This window comes from Lithobates pipiens, unplaced genomic scaffold (assembly GCF_037356315.1).
Source record: "Lithobates pipiens isolate NorthernLeopardFrog02 unplaced genomic scaffold, aLitPip1_a1.2 Scaffold_23, whole genome shotgun sequence".
Taxonomy (NCBI): Eukaryota; Metazoa; Chordata; class Amphibia; order Anura; family Ranidae; genus Lithobates; species Lithobates pipiens.
In genome coordinates this window covers 16,357,843-16,373,960 of record NW_027507785.1, presented here as the reverse complement: position 1 = coordinate 16,373,960, position 16,118 = coordinate 16,357,843, and the positions used below count along the sequence as shown (strand labels likewise).

Here is a 16,118-nt window from a genome sequence, read left to right as displayed (position 1 = left end):
CACCATCATTCTTGGTGACTTTAACATTCCTATCAACGTTAACAACCCAACTACAGCTAAACTTCTTGACTTAACCTCATCTTTTGACCTAACCCAATGTACACATACTTCCACTCACTCTAATGGTAATACCCTTGACCTTGTATTCTCCCATCTCTGCAACCCTGGCAACCTCACAAACACCCCCTTTCCTCTCTCTGATCACAACCTCATAAGTTTCACTGTATCCTTGCCTCCAACCACCCATCCTTCCAAGCAGAAAACAATTACTTGTAGGAACCTTCACCACCTTAAGCCTTCTCTTCTCTATTCTGCTACTGACCACCTATATGAAATAATCTCTCCCCTGTCCTGTCCTGACCTTGCCATCTCTGTCTACAACAGTTCACTCTCTTCATCACTAGATGCACTTGCTCCTCTAACCACACGCAGAATCAGGTCCCGACCATTACAACCCTGGCAAACTGACAACACTAGAAATCTCAAGAGACATTGCTGTGCTCTTGAACGGCTGTGGCGTAAAAAAAAATGCCTCCAAGACTTCACCATATATAAATCTGCCCTTCTAAAATACAACTCCTGCCTCCATACTGCCAAACAAGCCTACTTTGTATCTCTTATTAATACTTTGTCATCCAATCCCCGTCGGCTCAACTTTTAACTCTCTGCTTCGTCCCCCACCCCCTCTACCCACCAACTCACTCACAGCCCAAGAGATTGCCAATCACTTCAAAGACAAGATTGATGCAATTCGCGAGGACACCTCCGCTGTGCGTACATCTTCCCCACCCAACATACCTGGCCTAATAGCACATTCAACACTCTCCTCTTTTGAATTGGCTACTACTGAAGAGGTTGCAAAACTTTTCTCAGATGCTCACCTAACCAATTGTCCCTTGGACCCTGTCCCCTCACAACTATTAAGGTCACCCTCTAATTCTATCTTATGCTCCCTCACTCACATCTTCAATCTCTCCCTCTCAAGTGGCACCTTCCCCTCCCCTCTAAAACATGCGCAGATCACCCCCATACTTAAAAAACCCTCACTGGACCCCGCCAACCTGAACAACTTAAGACCTATCTCATTGCTCCCATTCACCTCTAAACTTCTAGAACGCCTAGTCTACAACCGCCTTAGCTCCTACCTCAGTGAAAATAACCTTCTTGACCCATTACAGTCTGGCTTTCGCTCTCAGCACTCCACGGAAACTGCCTTACTAAAACTCACTAACGATCTACTAACTGCTAAAACCAACAGCCAGTACTCCATACGCCTACTACTTGACCTCTCTGCTGCCTTTGATACTGTTGACCACCCGCTCCTCCTCAATAAACTACATTCCCTTGGCCTCCGAGATTCTGCGCTTTCCTGGTTCTCTGCCTATCTATCACAGCGCTCCTTCAGTGTCACCTACAACTCTGTATCCTCCTCTCCATTGCCTCTTTCTGTGGGGGTCCCCCAAGGCTCTGTTCTTGGACCCCTTCTCTTCTCTATTTATACCTCCTCCCTTGGTCACTTGATAACCACCCACAGCTTGAAAACAAATGAAACTACCAAGCTCCTCATTCACTCCCTTGTTATCTCTCGCCTTGAATATTGCAACTCCCTTCTCATTGGCCTGCCTCTCCATAGGCTATCCCCTCTTCAGTCTATCATGAATGCTGCTGCCAGACTTATCCACCTTACCAACCGCTCAGTGTCTGCCAACCCTCTCCTCCAATCCCTACACTGGCTCCCAATCACCCAGCAAATTAAATTCAAAATACTAACCACCACATACAAAGCCATTCACAACTCTGCCCCAAGCTACATCACCAATCTTGTCTCCAAATATCACCCAAACCGTCCTCTCCGTTCTTCTCAAGACCTCCTACTCTCAAGCTCTCTCGTCTCCTCCTCCCACACTCGTCTCCAGGACTTCTCCAGAGCCTCTCCAATCCTCTGGAACTCTCTACCTCCACCGGTCCGGCTATCCCCTACTCTTGCTACCTTCAGGCGATCCCTGAAAACTTATCTATTCAGGGAAGCCTATCACGTCTCAAACTAATCTCCTACCACTTCCATCAACTCATTCCCGACAGTTATAACCTTCTGTACCACCGGCCCCACCCTTTTAGATTGTAAGCTCTTCTGAGCAGGGCCCTCTTAATCCTCTTGTATTTAATTGTATTGTAACTGTATTGTCTCCCTTTTATATTGTAAAGCGCTGCGTAAATTGCTGGCGCTATATAAATCCTGAATAGTATATATATATATATATATATATATATATATATATAACACACACATATATATTTTAATACACTGCCTGCAATTGACTGAATATAGAGTTAACACTGAATTTATAGTCTATGCTAAGTGCAGAGTATATATATATATATATATATATATATATATAACACAAACACACACACACACACTAGACTGACTGTGTATATATATCTCAAATACACTGCCACTAACTGAATAACCTGCCTGCTTAATGTAAATCAAGCTACACAGAGCAGCCATGTAAGCAGCCTTATATAGTGTGGGGCGTGGACTTAGTCCCCCTGAGCCATGATTGGCCAAAGGCACCCTGCCTTTTGCCAATTATGGCTCTCTTAGCAGAGGGCACTGGGATTGGCCAAAGCATGCAGATCAGGTGCATGCTTTGGCCAATCATCATACAGCAATGCACTGCGATCTCGCAGTGCATTATGGGTCATTCTGCAGCACTCGAATTTGCTGCAAACGCCCCATAATGTTCTCCAAAATGAAGATAACGTTCCAGCCCTGTAAGTGGGGAAATGTTCTGACCCTGAAGGGGTTACTCTAGGTTTCCACACTATATATGTGTGTATCATAATCTGCTGGAGATAAAAGACGTTACAGTGACTATGGAGGAAGAGGACGGACATACTGAGTGTAAATAGAACATAAGATGTTATTACCTCGTCTTCTGCCACTTCCAGCAACGTCTCCTCTCTACTTCATGCCACATGGAAACTCTTGTCTTTATTCCAGATCACTTCCTGTCTGTTCCTGACCTCACTTCCTGTCTGTATTCCATAGAGACTTCCAGTCTGGATAAAAGTGAGATCACCATCTTGTGGCATTCAGAGAAACTACAGCCCCTAGAAACATGTTATAGTAACCATTCCTGTAGTATATCAATCTAAACAAAGGTATGCCTAAGAAAACAGATAACTCTGAAATTGATCTTTTTGGTGAAGAAAATGCAAAAATATATCATAAAGCATAGAAATGTATATCAATGCACTCATAATGAAGATGTTAAACATAAATTGCAAGGATGTAATGTTCACATAGGAATGGTGGTGGAGATCTCTCAAAGTAAGAACACTTTGTTGAATGCTTATATCAGGTGTGTCCAAACTTTTTTCAAAGAGGGCCAGATTTGATGAAGTGAACATGTGTGAGGCCCGACCATTTTGCTTGGCCATTAAAATTAAATGCAAATTAACTAACACTCCCCAACAAGAATTCTCTTGCCTTTGTGGCTGTGTGTGGTAAAGAGTCTAAGGATGAGCTATTTGGATATACCATATTTATTAGCGTATAACACGGATAGGCATATAACACGCACCTTCACTTTAACCACTTCATCCCCGGAAGGATTTACCCCCTTCCTGACCAGAGTGTTTTTTGCGATTCGGCACTGCGTTGCTTTAACTGACAATTGCGCGGTCGTGTGACGTGGCTCCCAAACAAAATTTACGTCCTTTTTTTCCCACAAATAGAGCTTTCTTTTGGTGGTATTTGATCACCTCTGCGGTTTTTATTTTTTGCACTATAAACAGAAAAAGAGCAACAATTTTTAAAAAAATGCATTATTTTTTACTTTTTGCTATAATAAATATCCCCCAAAAATATATAAAAAAAACTTTGTTTTCTTAGACCGATACGTATTCTTCGACTTATTTTTGGTAATAAAAAAATCGCAATAAGAGTTTATTGATTGGTTTGCGCAAAAGTTATTGCATCTTCAAAATAGGGGATAGTTTTATGGCATTTTTATTAATATTTTTTTTACAAGTAATGGCGACGATCAGCGATTTTGTATCATGACTGCAACATTATGGCGGACACATCAGACAATTTTGACACATTTTTGGGACCATTGGCATTAATACAGCGATCAATGCTATAAAATTGCATTGATTACTGTAAAAATTTCACTGGCAGTGAACGGGATAACCACTAGGCAGGGGAGTTAAGTGTTCCTAGGGGAGTGTTTCTAACTGTCTGGGGGTGTGGCTGTATGTGACACCACACTGATCGCTGTTCCTGATGACAGGGAGCAGACGATCAGTGTGCTGTCACTAGGCAGATTGGGGACATGCTGTTTACATCAGCATCTCCCTGTTCTTCAGCGATCTAGTCCACAGGACCCGCGGGTACGGTCACAAAGCTTGTGGCAGATGTGCGTGTGCATGCAGGGAAATTCAAAGTAGCATACGGGTACGTTACTTTGCCCAGCCATGCCATTCTGCTGACATACAGTATATGTGCTGACATTAGTCAGCAAATGGTTAAGAGGGAAGTATAAGGAAAAAACTTAAATTTTAAATAAAGAAATGTGAAGCAAAATAGGGGTCAGTGCCATCAATGCAGCCTAATCAGTACCCATTTGCAGCCTCACCATTGCAATGAATGCAGCCTCACCATTGGCATGAATGCACCCTCACCATTGACATGAATGCAGCCTCACAAGTGTCATGAATGCAGCCCCACCAGTGCCTTAATGCAGCCTCACTATTACCATGAAGGGAAGTTTTAGGAAAAAACTTAGATTTTTTGGGTTGTGAGCTAATCCAAGAGTTGGAGGTGTATTAGGCTTCCCTGAAGAGATGAGGCTACCTATGATAAATGACAGGATAAACCCATCTTGAGGATTTCTCGACGCCTGGAGTGTGCTGAGGTCTTGGATAATATCTACAAAGTGTTTACAGATTGGCTTTATCACCCCAACGAGCAGTTCATGGATATAATCATTATGTTTGGATGATCTCACCAGTCAGGAGACTTTCCTGTCATCCTACATGATCCCTTCTGAGGATTCTTCTATCCTTCCAAACAAATGTATGAAATCATCGATGAGTCCTCCTTCTATGTGATCTAGAAGATCTGGAATCACACTGTCTTTATGTATGAAGTGGATGACCCAGTTTATATATTACTTATTGCTTTACAGCTTTTTTCACTCCAGGATTAGTTGTTTTATTTATATAAATGTAGCACTATTCTTTTCTCTTTCTGCGGCTACTGAGATATGATGGCGCCACCTGTATAGTATTTAGGAGCAGACTCTTCATAATCTGTGTGATCAGGACAGGATCTCTAACAAGCACAGTGCCTCCACTCAATTGGGGCTTGTGAATAGCAAGTGAAATCCCAATTGAGAAATATATCTCCACATAGACAGTAATCCACACAGCATTGTATTTGAAAGTCCATGTATTGAAGAAATAACATTCAGTGAACCATCCAACATAAAGTATTTTCCAAACAGGAACATGAAATCATTAACAGTCTCTATGTATGTTTCAGTGAGGTGAATCTGCAGCACTTACACATTCCGTGTTCTCTTAGCAGGAATTCACTGTTCTCTCTCCACATGTCTCTCTCCACCCACTTACCCACAAAAACCCTCGTCATCCTCTGCTCTTCTTGATGACCTCATCCTCGGTGAGAGAGAGAGAGAGCATAGCAATCATATTGGAAAAGGGCAAACAAACACTGCATAACAAGAGCATACACTTGGTAAATGGGCAAAGAAATGATCACATCACTAAATTAGCATATACGAGGAAGTGTTCTTACTTGGAGAGATCTCCACCAACATTCCTATGTAAACATTACATCCTTGCAATTTATGTTTAACATATTCATTATGAGTGGACTGATTATATATATATATATATATCATATATATATATGCTTTTTGATATATTTTTGCAATTTTTTCACCAAAAAGATCCATTTTGGGAGTTATGTTTTTATCTTTGCCCTGTTATACAGGACTGATCATTATGAGATGTTTCTTGGGGCTGCCGATCCTCTGAACTCCACAAGATGGTGATCTTACTTCTACCCAGACAGGAAGTCTCTATGGAATACAGACAGGAAGTGATGTCAGGTACAGACAGGAAGTTCCGGGTGAGAGGTGAGTTGGGAACTTGGGAAGTAGAGAGGAGACGTTGTTGGAAGTGGCAGAAGCCGAGGTAATAAGATCTTATTTTCTATTTACACCCAGTAACCCCCCGTCATGTCCGTCCTCTTCCTCCATAGTCACTGTGACGTCTTTTATCTCCAGCAGATGATGATACACACATATATAGTGTGGAAACCTAGATTAACCCCTTCAGGGGCAGAACATTTCCCCACTTACTGGTCCGGAACATTCTCTTCATTTTGGAGATAAATTCTAGTAATATGTTCCTCTAAACAAACATCACTGACAATAAATAGACAAGACAATGACCATCCTGACCATCCATGGCCTACAAAGGACAATTATTACACTACACAGGCTGTTGGTCTCTGATGGTCCTCTCACCCACCTGCACATACTTTTCTGACCTCCATAAAGGAGAAGTCCAGCCTGAGATCGCTTGGCTGGGCTTCTCCTATGGGTTACAGGAGTACAATTCATTTTGCATTCTTGTGACCTGTTTTCAGCAGAGAGCGGGCAGAATCGGCTCTCTGGTGGCATCACTGGAATCAGTCCAGGCACCGCATCATCACGACAATGAAGTCTGGATCTTCCAGGTGCCTGGACTGATGGCCATCTCAGCCTCTAAGTGAGCCGCTGAGAGACTGAGACGGGCTCTCCCGCCCCTCCACAGCTCCAGTGAGCGCGGGGGGCGGAGCTGTGAGAACCGAGCCATCGCAGATGTTAGATCGCTCGGTTCTCAGTGAAGAGGCGCCGGGGGACCGATGCGGCATCCACCTAGGTAAGTATGAATCTGAAAGAAAAATTAATTTTACTTCTCTTTTAACCACTTAACAACCGCCCATTGCCGATTAACGGCTTCAGGGCGGTTGTTTAACTCTGAGAGGCCGTTAATTAACGGCCTCCCAGAATTCTGCTCTTGCGCGCCCCCTGGGGCGCGCACACAAGATCATCCGTGACCAGTGGACCCGGCGCATCACGGTAAACGGCCGCTCGTCGCGGCCGTTTACCACGTGGTCGCTCCGTCAAATGACGGAGTGATCACTTGTAAACAAACCAGCGTCATGTTATGACGCTGGTTCCTCCCTCCCCCTCTCTGTACCGATCGGTACAGCGGAGGGGAAAGAGATCGGTGTTAGCAGCGCTGTGGGCTGAATCTGCAGTGCCCACATCGCTGCTCACCGAATTTAACCCCTCAGTTCCCTGCAAATACACTGCAATACCCTGCAAATACTCTGCAATACCAGCCATTACTCTGCAGTACCTGCCATTACTCTGCAGTACCTGCCATTACTCTGCAGTACCCCCCATTACTCTGCAGTATCCCCCATTACTCTGCAATACCCTGCCATTACTCTGCAGTACCTGCCATTACTCTGCAGTACCCTGCCATTACTCTGCAGTACCCCCTAATACTCTGCAGTACCCTGCCATTACTCTGCAGTACCCTGCCATTACTCTGCAGTACCCCCCAATACTCTGCAGTACCCTGCCATTACTCTGCAATACCCCCCAATTCCTCGGCAATACCCCCCAATACTCTGCAATACCCGCCAATACTCTGCAATACCCCCCAATTCCCTGCCAATACTCTGCAATACCCTGCCATAAATTGCCATACCCAGCCATACTTGGAGATACCCTGCAATACCCAGCCATACTCGGAGATACCCAGCCATACTTGGTGATACCCTGCAATACCCAGCCATAGACGCCCCCCCACCCCTCACCGCCCTCCGGTGCTTCTACCAACTCGCCAATACGATCAAAGCCAGAATCTTTTTTTTTTTTTTTTTTTTATTTCAGGCTTCCCAGCCTAGAGGTGAGATGTGGGGTCATATTGACCCACAGATTTCACTGTAAAGAGGACCTGTCATCCCATATTCCTATTACAAGGGATGTTTACATTCTTTCTAATAGGAATAAAAGTGATCAAAAATTTATTTTTGGGGAAAAAAATGTCAAACTAAAATAAATAAAGTAAAATGAACAATAAAAAAAAAAAAAATTTTTTAAAGCACCCCTGTCCCCATGTACTCGCATGCAGGAGCGAACGCATACGTAGGCCCCGCCCACATATGAAAACGGTGTTCAAACCACACATGTGAGGTATCGCCGTGAACGTTAGAGCGAGAGCAATAATTCTAGCCCTAGACCTCCTCTGTAACTCAAAACATGTAACCAGTAAAAAAAAATTAAAGCGTCGCCTATGGGGATTTTTAAGAAGCGACGTTTGGCGCCATCCCACGGGCATGTGCAATTTTGAAGAGTGACATGTTCGATATCTATTTACTCAGCATAACTTCCTCTTTCACATTATGCAAAAATTGGGCTAACTTTACTGTTTTTTTTTTTTGTTTTGTTTTTAGCACAAAACAGTTTTTTCCCCCCAAAAAACGCCTTAGAAAAATTGCTGCGCAAATACCGTGTGAGATAAAAATTTGCAATGACCACCATTGTATTATCCAGGGTCTTTGCTAAAAAAAATATATAATGTTTTGGGGTTCTATGTAATTTTCTAGCAAATAAATGATGATTTTTACATGTAGGAGAGAAATGTCAGAATTGGCCTGGGTGCTCCAGAACGCCTGATGGCGCTCCCTGCATGTTGGGCCTCTGTATGTAGCCACACTGTGTAAAAGTCTCACACATGTGGTATCGCCATACTCGGGAGTAATAGTAGAATGTGTTTTGGGGTGTAATTTGTGGTATGCATATGCTGTGTGTGAGAAATAACCTGATAATATGACAATTTTGTGGGGGAAAAAAAAAGGAAAAAAAATCTTGATTTTGCAAAGAATTGTGGGAAAAAATGAAAACTTCAAAAAACTCATCATGCCTCTTAATAAATACCTTGGAATGTCTTCTTTCCAAAAAGGGGTCATTTGGGGGGTATTTGTACTTTTCTGGCATGTTAGGGTCTCAAGAATTGAAATAGGCCATCAGTACTTCAGGTGTGATCAATTTTCAGATATTGGCACCATAGCTTGTGGACTCTATAATTTTCACAAAGACCAAATAATATCCACCAATTTGTACTTATTTTTACCAAAGATATGTAGTAGTATAAATTTTGGCCAAAATTTATGAAGAAAAAATTACTAATCTGCTAAATTTTATAACAGAAACGAAGAAAAATTCATTTTTTCACAGAATTTTTGGTCTTTTTTCTTTTATAGCACAAAAAATAAAAAACTGAGAGGTGATTAAATACCACCAAAAGAAAGCTCTATTTGTGTGAAAAAAGGACAAAAATTTCATATGGGTACAGTGTTGCATGACTGAGTAATTGTCATTCAAAATGTGAGAGCACCAAAAGCTGAAAATTGCTCTGGTTATTAAGGGTGGTTAAAGACATTCTGCCAGCAAGTGAAGGAAGCCTTCACCTCACCATTTCACAGTTCTAGAAATATGTTACAGGATACAAAATAGACCAAGAGAACAAACCCCTCCCCCCGCTGTCCTCCTACCAGCACTGAAATAAAAATCACACACCAGTAATGTGCACTACAAGGTCCAGCCCAACAGACAGCAGTCTATGGTAACAGCATGATGAAGACAAATGTTCATTCCAACATACAAGGGTCCTGCAGCTTGTCAGATAAAGATCCGGGAAGATCCAAGGAGCTCAAACAACAGTGAAATGACAGAGCGAGATCCTCATTAGAATGATGAAGTCATTTATTCCTTAAAAACAAATAGTACACTTACATGTTAAAATCTTTATAATCAGCATAGATGGCAGATGGGTTGCTATTGGAGAGAACATTACCGACTCCTCCCCCACAGTTCTGTACTCCACCAGCAGCATCCTCCTGCTATCCAATCCGATCCCTTCTGTTACTGCATACAGTGACATCACTCCGATCAGTCAGCAGGCTGCCGGAGATTGGAGCCTTGCAGCCAGAGTTCTAGTAATTATCCTGATTAGCCAACAACTCCGGCCAAAAGTCAGCAAGTTCACCTTCCTGGACACCATGATGACCCCACATTGTCCTCACAGCACTGCCTCAGAGCAAACAAGTCAAAGGAAGGATCGTATTTATCATTCCTTGTCTGCAGATCTAAAATGTAACAAATCCAGTTCAGGAACCAACAAACCCAATAGAGAAAAGGGAATATCTGATCCAGCAGCCAAGAGGGTTCCGCACCTCAATGTAGCAAACAGTCCAAACTAAATGTGTTCCCATGGGGGGAGTAGTTGTTAAATGTACAGAAACCCTCCTATTACCCTCCTCACATCCACATCCATTATTGTGTGACCAACACCATCCAAATAATTATTCCTTTCATTTACCAAAGTTATCCGTCTACAAAGAGACCTGTATAAATCAAATGACGGCACTAATGAGGATGGAGGAGGACCGGAGTCACATGACTGAGAAGATACTAAACCTCACCCTGGAGATCATCTACCTGCTGACCGGAGAGGTGAGGAGGATTCTGGGAGGTCACATGACATCACTCTTATCTCTATTAATAAAACACAGACCTGACCGGAGAGGTGAGGAGGATTCTGGGTTTCTAACATGATATTCCTATTGGTTCCCAATACAGAGATTTCCTCTTGTGAAGTCCGGTGATCATATGACCATCACAGTGCCTCCATGTGACTCCCTAAAACCTGAGAGACACAACATGGAGAAGATTCTAGAAGTCACCAAGAAGATGACGGAGCTGCTGACAGGAGAGGTGAGGAGGATTCTGGGACATTATCCAGTAACAGACAAGGGATGTGTCTGGATGTTGACTGTATCATTGTGTGTGTCAGGTTCCTATAAAGTGTCAGGATGTCACTGTCTATTTCTCCATGGAGGAGTGGGAGTATTTAGAAGGACACAAGGATCTCTACAAGGACGTCATGATGGACAATCAGCCGCCCCTCACATCACCGGGTAAGAGGAGACTTTATTGTAAAGGAGAGAGCAGTACGGAGGCTCCACCTAGATCATCTGATAAACACATAGAAACAATGTATTCAGTCAGTGTGTGTGTTTCCTACAGATGGATCCAGTAATGGGAACCCACCAGAGAGATGCCCCCATCCTCTGTATTCCCGGGATTCCATACAGGAAGGTCACACCATCCCCCACCATCATCAGGTAGATGATTGACAATTATTGGTAGTTCTGATTTATACACAGCATGATTGTTACAATGAATGTTTTATTATATATTCAGAGTGGAAACCCCGGGGATGATAATATTGATGTTAAAGAAGAGTATAAAGAGGAGGATGAGGAGTATGGAGCGATGGAGGAGATTTCAGAAGGACACAAGGATATGATGGAGCCACCAAATACCAGGAACTCACCAGAGAGATGTCCCCGTCCTCTGTATTCCCGGGATTCCACACAGGAAGATCACACCATCCCCCACTTTTACATGGTTGGTGGGAGGGAGATTATAAATCACACTTATAGAGACAATGTGTGTATTTTCTATGTGATCTTACAGATGATCTTCTCTCTTATTCTCTTGGTTTAGAGCAGAGATCCAATCGATATAGAATTTGAGGTGAAATCAGAAGAAGAGAGGTATGTGAGGGATGATCAGCAGTCTATGGAGGAGGATGGAATAACGGGGACATTTATAGAGGAGGACACTCCTACAGAGATCAGCACAGGTGGGTCATTAACACTAAATACATTCCTCCACCCATACTGCTCACTGATTGGTCCAGAGTAGGGCGGGGACTGGGTGATAATCTTCCTTCTCTGTGCTGCAGACACAATTTATGGATCTAGACTGGATTTATGGAGATTCTGGGGTTCAGCTGGCAGCAAAATGTTTGTTTTCACCATAGATATTACTAGACCTAGGCACCTGGGGTATGTGCTTTGGGTCTTCAACCCCATACTCGGGTATAACAAGATGTCTTACAGAACAATCCCCCCAGGATTACTTGTTCTGTTGTCTGCTGGCTGTGCCGGGTGGAGGGATATGTCTGTATAGTCTCAGACCCAAGTCACTGAGTGCAGTCTCAGGAGATGGGATGCAGTGGTGTGGGACCTCTACAACTTGTCTCATGTAAACATTTCATCTTCCACTGTTTACTGAATACCAATATTATGAGTCCTGACCCTTACACTGTATAATTTATATTCTACCTTACATACTCGTGACCCCTGCACTATATACTCTATATTGTATATTACATCATCCTGATACTATATAGTCCTATCTGTTGTATCTTATACAATATGTTGTACATTACATAGTCCTGACTTCTTTTGCACTCATTTCCTACCAGCTGGACATTTTATATCTGATGATGTGATTGGAGCACAGACTTTTACATATTGATAATAATGTGATAACATCCTCAGACTTTGGAACCTTAAACAGAAAGTGATAATGAAAGTGATAATGAGGGAGGAGTCAATAACCCAATGATGGGGGTCTTCAGGATCAGTCCAGTCTTCATCTTGGATGTTCTCCCCCCATCCTCACTCTCTGACCTCTGGTGGGGCTCAGCCCCGCTGTTATTCATGACTAAATCATGGACTAAATAAGGAAGTGTGGGACTTCTTGTGTTGGGAACATGGCAATGAGTGATAGAGGGGGAGGGGACACTCGTCCTATAATCCCCTCATCACTGTCACTCCTATAAAAGACAGTTCTCGTTGTTTCCTCCCTCTCTGACTAAGGTCCATGAATAAAGAAATGATCTGGTAGGAGATCAGAGGACCCATTTACTAGTTACCTTGAGGGGGGAATTGTAAGATCCTCAGAGACAAAGCTGTCTGATGTGGGCGGAGTCCTGGTTTAGGGGAACCAATCAGCTCATGTCTAGTAATAATCTTTGTATTTGTATTTTAGTAGATGGACGGGAGATGAGGAAAACCTCAGAGGATTGTCTCACTTTGTCTCCAGACTGTAAAGTAGAAGATGAGGACATCACACAGTATAGTCCAGGAGAAAACCCGACTACCTCAAATGTCCATCCGGCACCACACAGTGTAGATGGACCATCGTATTCCTCTTATCCTGAGGAACCTCAGACTGTGCGGGATGGGACCGTCCTTCCAACAGAGAAGAGCTTTTCCTGTACTGAGTGTGGGAAGTGTTTCTGTTCTAAATCTAAACTTAATGTGCATATAAGATCTCACATGGGGGAGAAGCCGTATTCATGTCCGGAGTGCGAGAAGTGTTTCCATGCTAAATCTAAACTTAATAGACATAAAAGATCTCACACAGGTGAGAAGCCATATTCCTGTACTGAGTGTGGAAAATGTTTTTCACAGAAGTCCAATCTTTACACACATCAGAGATCTCACACAGGGGAGAAGCCGTATTCCTGTCCTGTGTGCGGGAAATGTTTTTCACTGAAGTCCAGTCTTTCCGCACATCAGAAATTTCACACGGGGGAGAAGCCGTATTCCTGTCCTGAGTGCAGGAAATGTTTTTCAGAGAAGTCCAGTCTTTATATACATCAGAGATCTCACACAGGGGAGAAGCCGTATTCCTGTCCTGGGTGTGGGAAATGTTTTTCAGAAAAGAGCAATCTTTCCACACATCAGAGATCTCACACGGGGGAGAAGCCGTATTCCTGTCCTGAGTGTGGGAAATGTTTTTCAGTGAAGTCCTATCTTTACAAACATCAGAGATCTCACACAGGAGAGAAGCCGTATTCCTGTCCTGTGTGCGGGAAATGTTTTTCACAGAAGTCCAGTCTTTCCACACATCAGAGATCTCACACGGGGGAGAAGCCGTATTCCTGTCCTGAGTGTGGGAAATGGTTTTCAGAGAAGTCCAATCTTTACAAACATCAGAGATCTCACACAGGAGAAAAGCCGTATTCCTGTCCTGTGTGTGGGAAATGTTTTTCACAGAAGTCCAGTCTTTACACACATCAGAGATCTCACACAGGGGAGAAACCATATTCCTGTCCTGAGTGTGGGAAATGTTTTTCAAAGAAGTCCAGTCTTTACACACATCAGAGATCTCACACGGGGGAGAAGCCATATTCCTGTCCTGAGTGTGGGAAATGTTTTTCAGACAATTCCAGTTTTAACAGACATCAGAGATCTCACACGGGGGAGATACCGTATTCCTGTCCTGAGTGAGGGAATTGTTCCTCACTGAAGTCCAGTCTTCCTGTACATCAGGGATCCCACACAACCCTTGAGGTGTATTAGTGTCTTGAGTGCGGGAAATGTCTTCTATATGAATGTTACTGGACATCACAGCTCTCATGTGGGGAAGAAGCACACCCTGATATACACCTCAGATATACTCCATCATGCCTAGTCATGTCTGTGAATGTCAGAGTTTTGCAATGCCTCATGGGATGTGTAATTCTGCAACAGCTGGAGAGCCGTAGTTTGAAGATTCCTGGCATGATGGGAATTGTACTTTCTGAACAACTGGAGGGCCGTAGTTTGAAGACCCCTGCCCTAGCCAATATAGGGTGGGAAAGAAAAGACAAATTTGCCAGATTCCATGATTCACCACACTTTAACTTCATGAAGAAGCCGATAACACCGACTGTTCCGAATAAAGAAGAACTAGCATGGGGGCGCATGCGCGAAGCCTAACATGGTGGACATTCCCTGCTAGAGCTCCGCACTCCCCGCCGCCAATTCAGGTTCCGAATAGCTGTACGGGCCACTATCGAGACCTGTGCTCGCACGCACTATCTCCGCAAGAGCTCCAGCACCCACCGGGATGGTGCTGACGGGTCACCGAGGCAAACACAAAGCTAAGCCGATCAAGGAAGCTTTAGCCCGCATCTCCTCTAAGATGGCGGCGAAGGCCCTATCTAAAGAACTGGCCGCATATCCTGCAGTAATGGACCAGCTGAACGATGAGGACACAGATTTTCATGTCGGCAGCCCTCCTGCAGTACCGCTTTCAGGTATGGATCAAACAGCTTTTCTCCACCATATGGAACTCATGCTCCAAAAGGCCCTGAAAACAACCTCCGATCAAATTACTAGCAGGCTCTCACGGGAAATCCGCGAGATAGGCCAGCGTACCACCGACTTGGAGGCCAGGGTAGATGACATTTAGCTAACCCTGCAGGATCATGCACAAGCACACGCTGCACTCCGGGAGGAGAACGCCTCTTTGCTCTTGCGCCTGGAAGAAGCCGAGAACCGCTCCCACAGGTCAAACCTCAGGCTCCGGGGAATCCCTGAAGTGATTGATGATGTCCAATCGTTCACCACAGCACTATTTCAGGAATTGTCCCCTTCGATACCCATAGAGCGCTTGGAGTTCGATCACATTCACAGAGCCCTTACACGCCGCCAGAACGATGGGCCACCGCGATATTATAGTAAAACTGCACTTCTTTCGTACTAAAGAACAGCTTCTTGCAGCCGCTCGCAACAAGGAAACATTAGTGTTCCAGGGGCACCCGTATCAACTTTTTTTCTGATCTGGCTCCTCTCACCATAGCGAAACACAGAGCTATGAAACCACAACTGCAAGTCCTCCTTCATCACTAGTGATGGACGAACGTTTCGCCCGGCGGTCGTTTCGCGGCGAATTTCCGACATTCGCGGTCCGCACGTTCGAACGCCTTTTTCCGTCGTTCGCCGCGGCGGACTTACGTGTTTAATGTATACAAGAACTTTAACCTTTGGTGACACGTTTATCATGTGATACAGGACAGCCAATTGAGACATGACAGCACATGGACACTTGGACATTCCCCCTAACCTATAAATACACCCGATCCGGTGGCCATTTTACATTCTTTCTTCTGTTACGATAGGGACAGGTTCCTGTGTGGAGTAGGGAGAGATAAACCACTAGCTATTTGGTACACAAAAGTTCTTTTCAGGACTGGTATAGGTGTTAGGTGTTGATAGGTTTGCTGTGCTGCTGATTCTTGCAGCAGCCTGAGTGTCTTTTGTTAGTTTAGAGAAAGGGAAAGGACGGTGTATGCTACAGGGACAGCCAGATTAGTCTTTCATCATCATCATCATC

The 16,118-nt window shown here is 43.9% G+C and overlaps 2 protein-coding genes across 2 annotated transcripts in view; one reads left to right on the top strand and one right to left on the bottom strand.

Moving 5' to 3' along the window:
• LOC143927219 (uncharacterized) overlaps positions 1–3,048 on the bottom strand; it is a 57,610-nt gene extending 54,562 nt beyond the window's left edge. The window contains exon 1 of the mRNA XM_077451207.1: positions 2,935–3,048. The gene's annotated coding sequence lies outside the window, so the exon portion shown is untranslated. The remainder of the gene's footprint in view (positions 1–2,934) is intronic.
• A 6,314-nt stretch (positions 3,049–9,362) lies between these two features.
• Positions 9,363–15,651, top strand: LOC143927223 (uncharacterized). The gene is made up of 7 exons (XM_077451213.1): positions 9,363–10,610; positions 10,737–10,871; positions 10,951–11,074; positions 11,184–11,281; positions 11,361–11,567; positions 11,667–11,805; positions 13,002–15,651. Exons 1-7 carry the CDS (start codon positions 10,368–10,370, stop codon positions 14,246–14,248), a joined length of 2,193 nt encoding a protein of 730 aa, XP_077307339.1. The 5' UTR covers positions 9,363–10,367; the 3' UTR covers positions 14,249–15,651.
• The last annotated feature ends 467 nt before the right edge of the window (positions 15,652–16,118 follow it).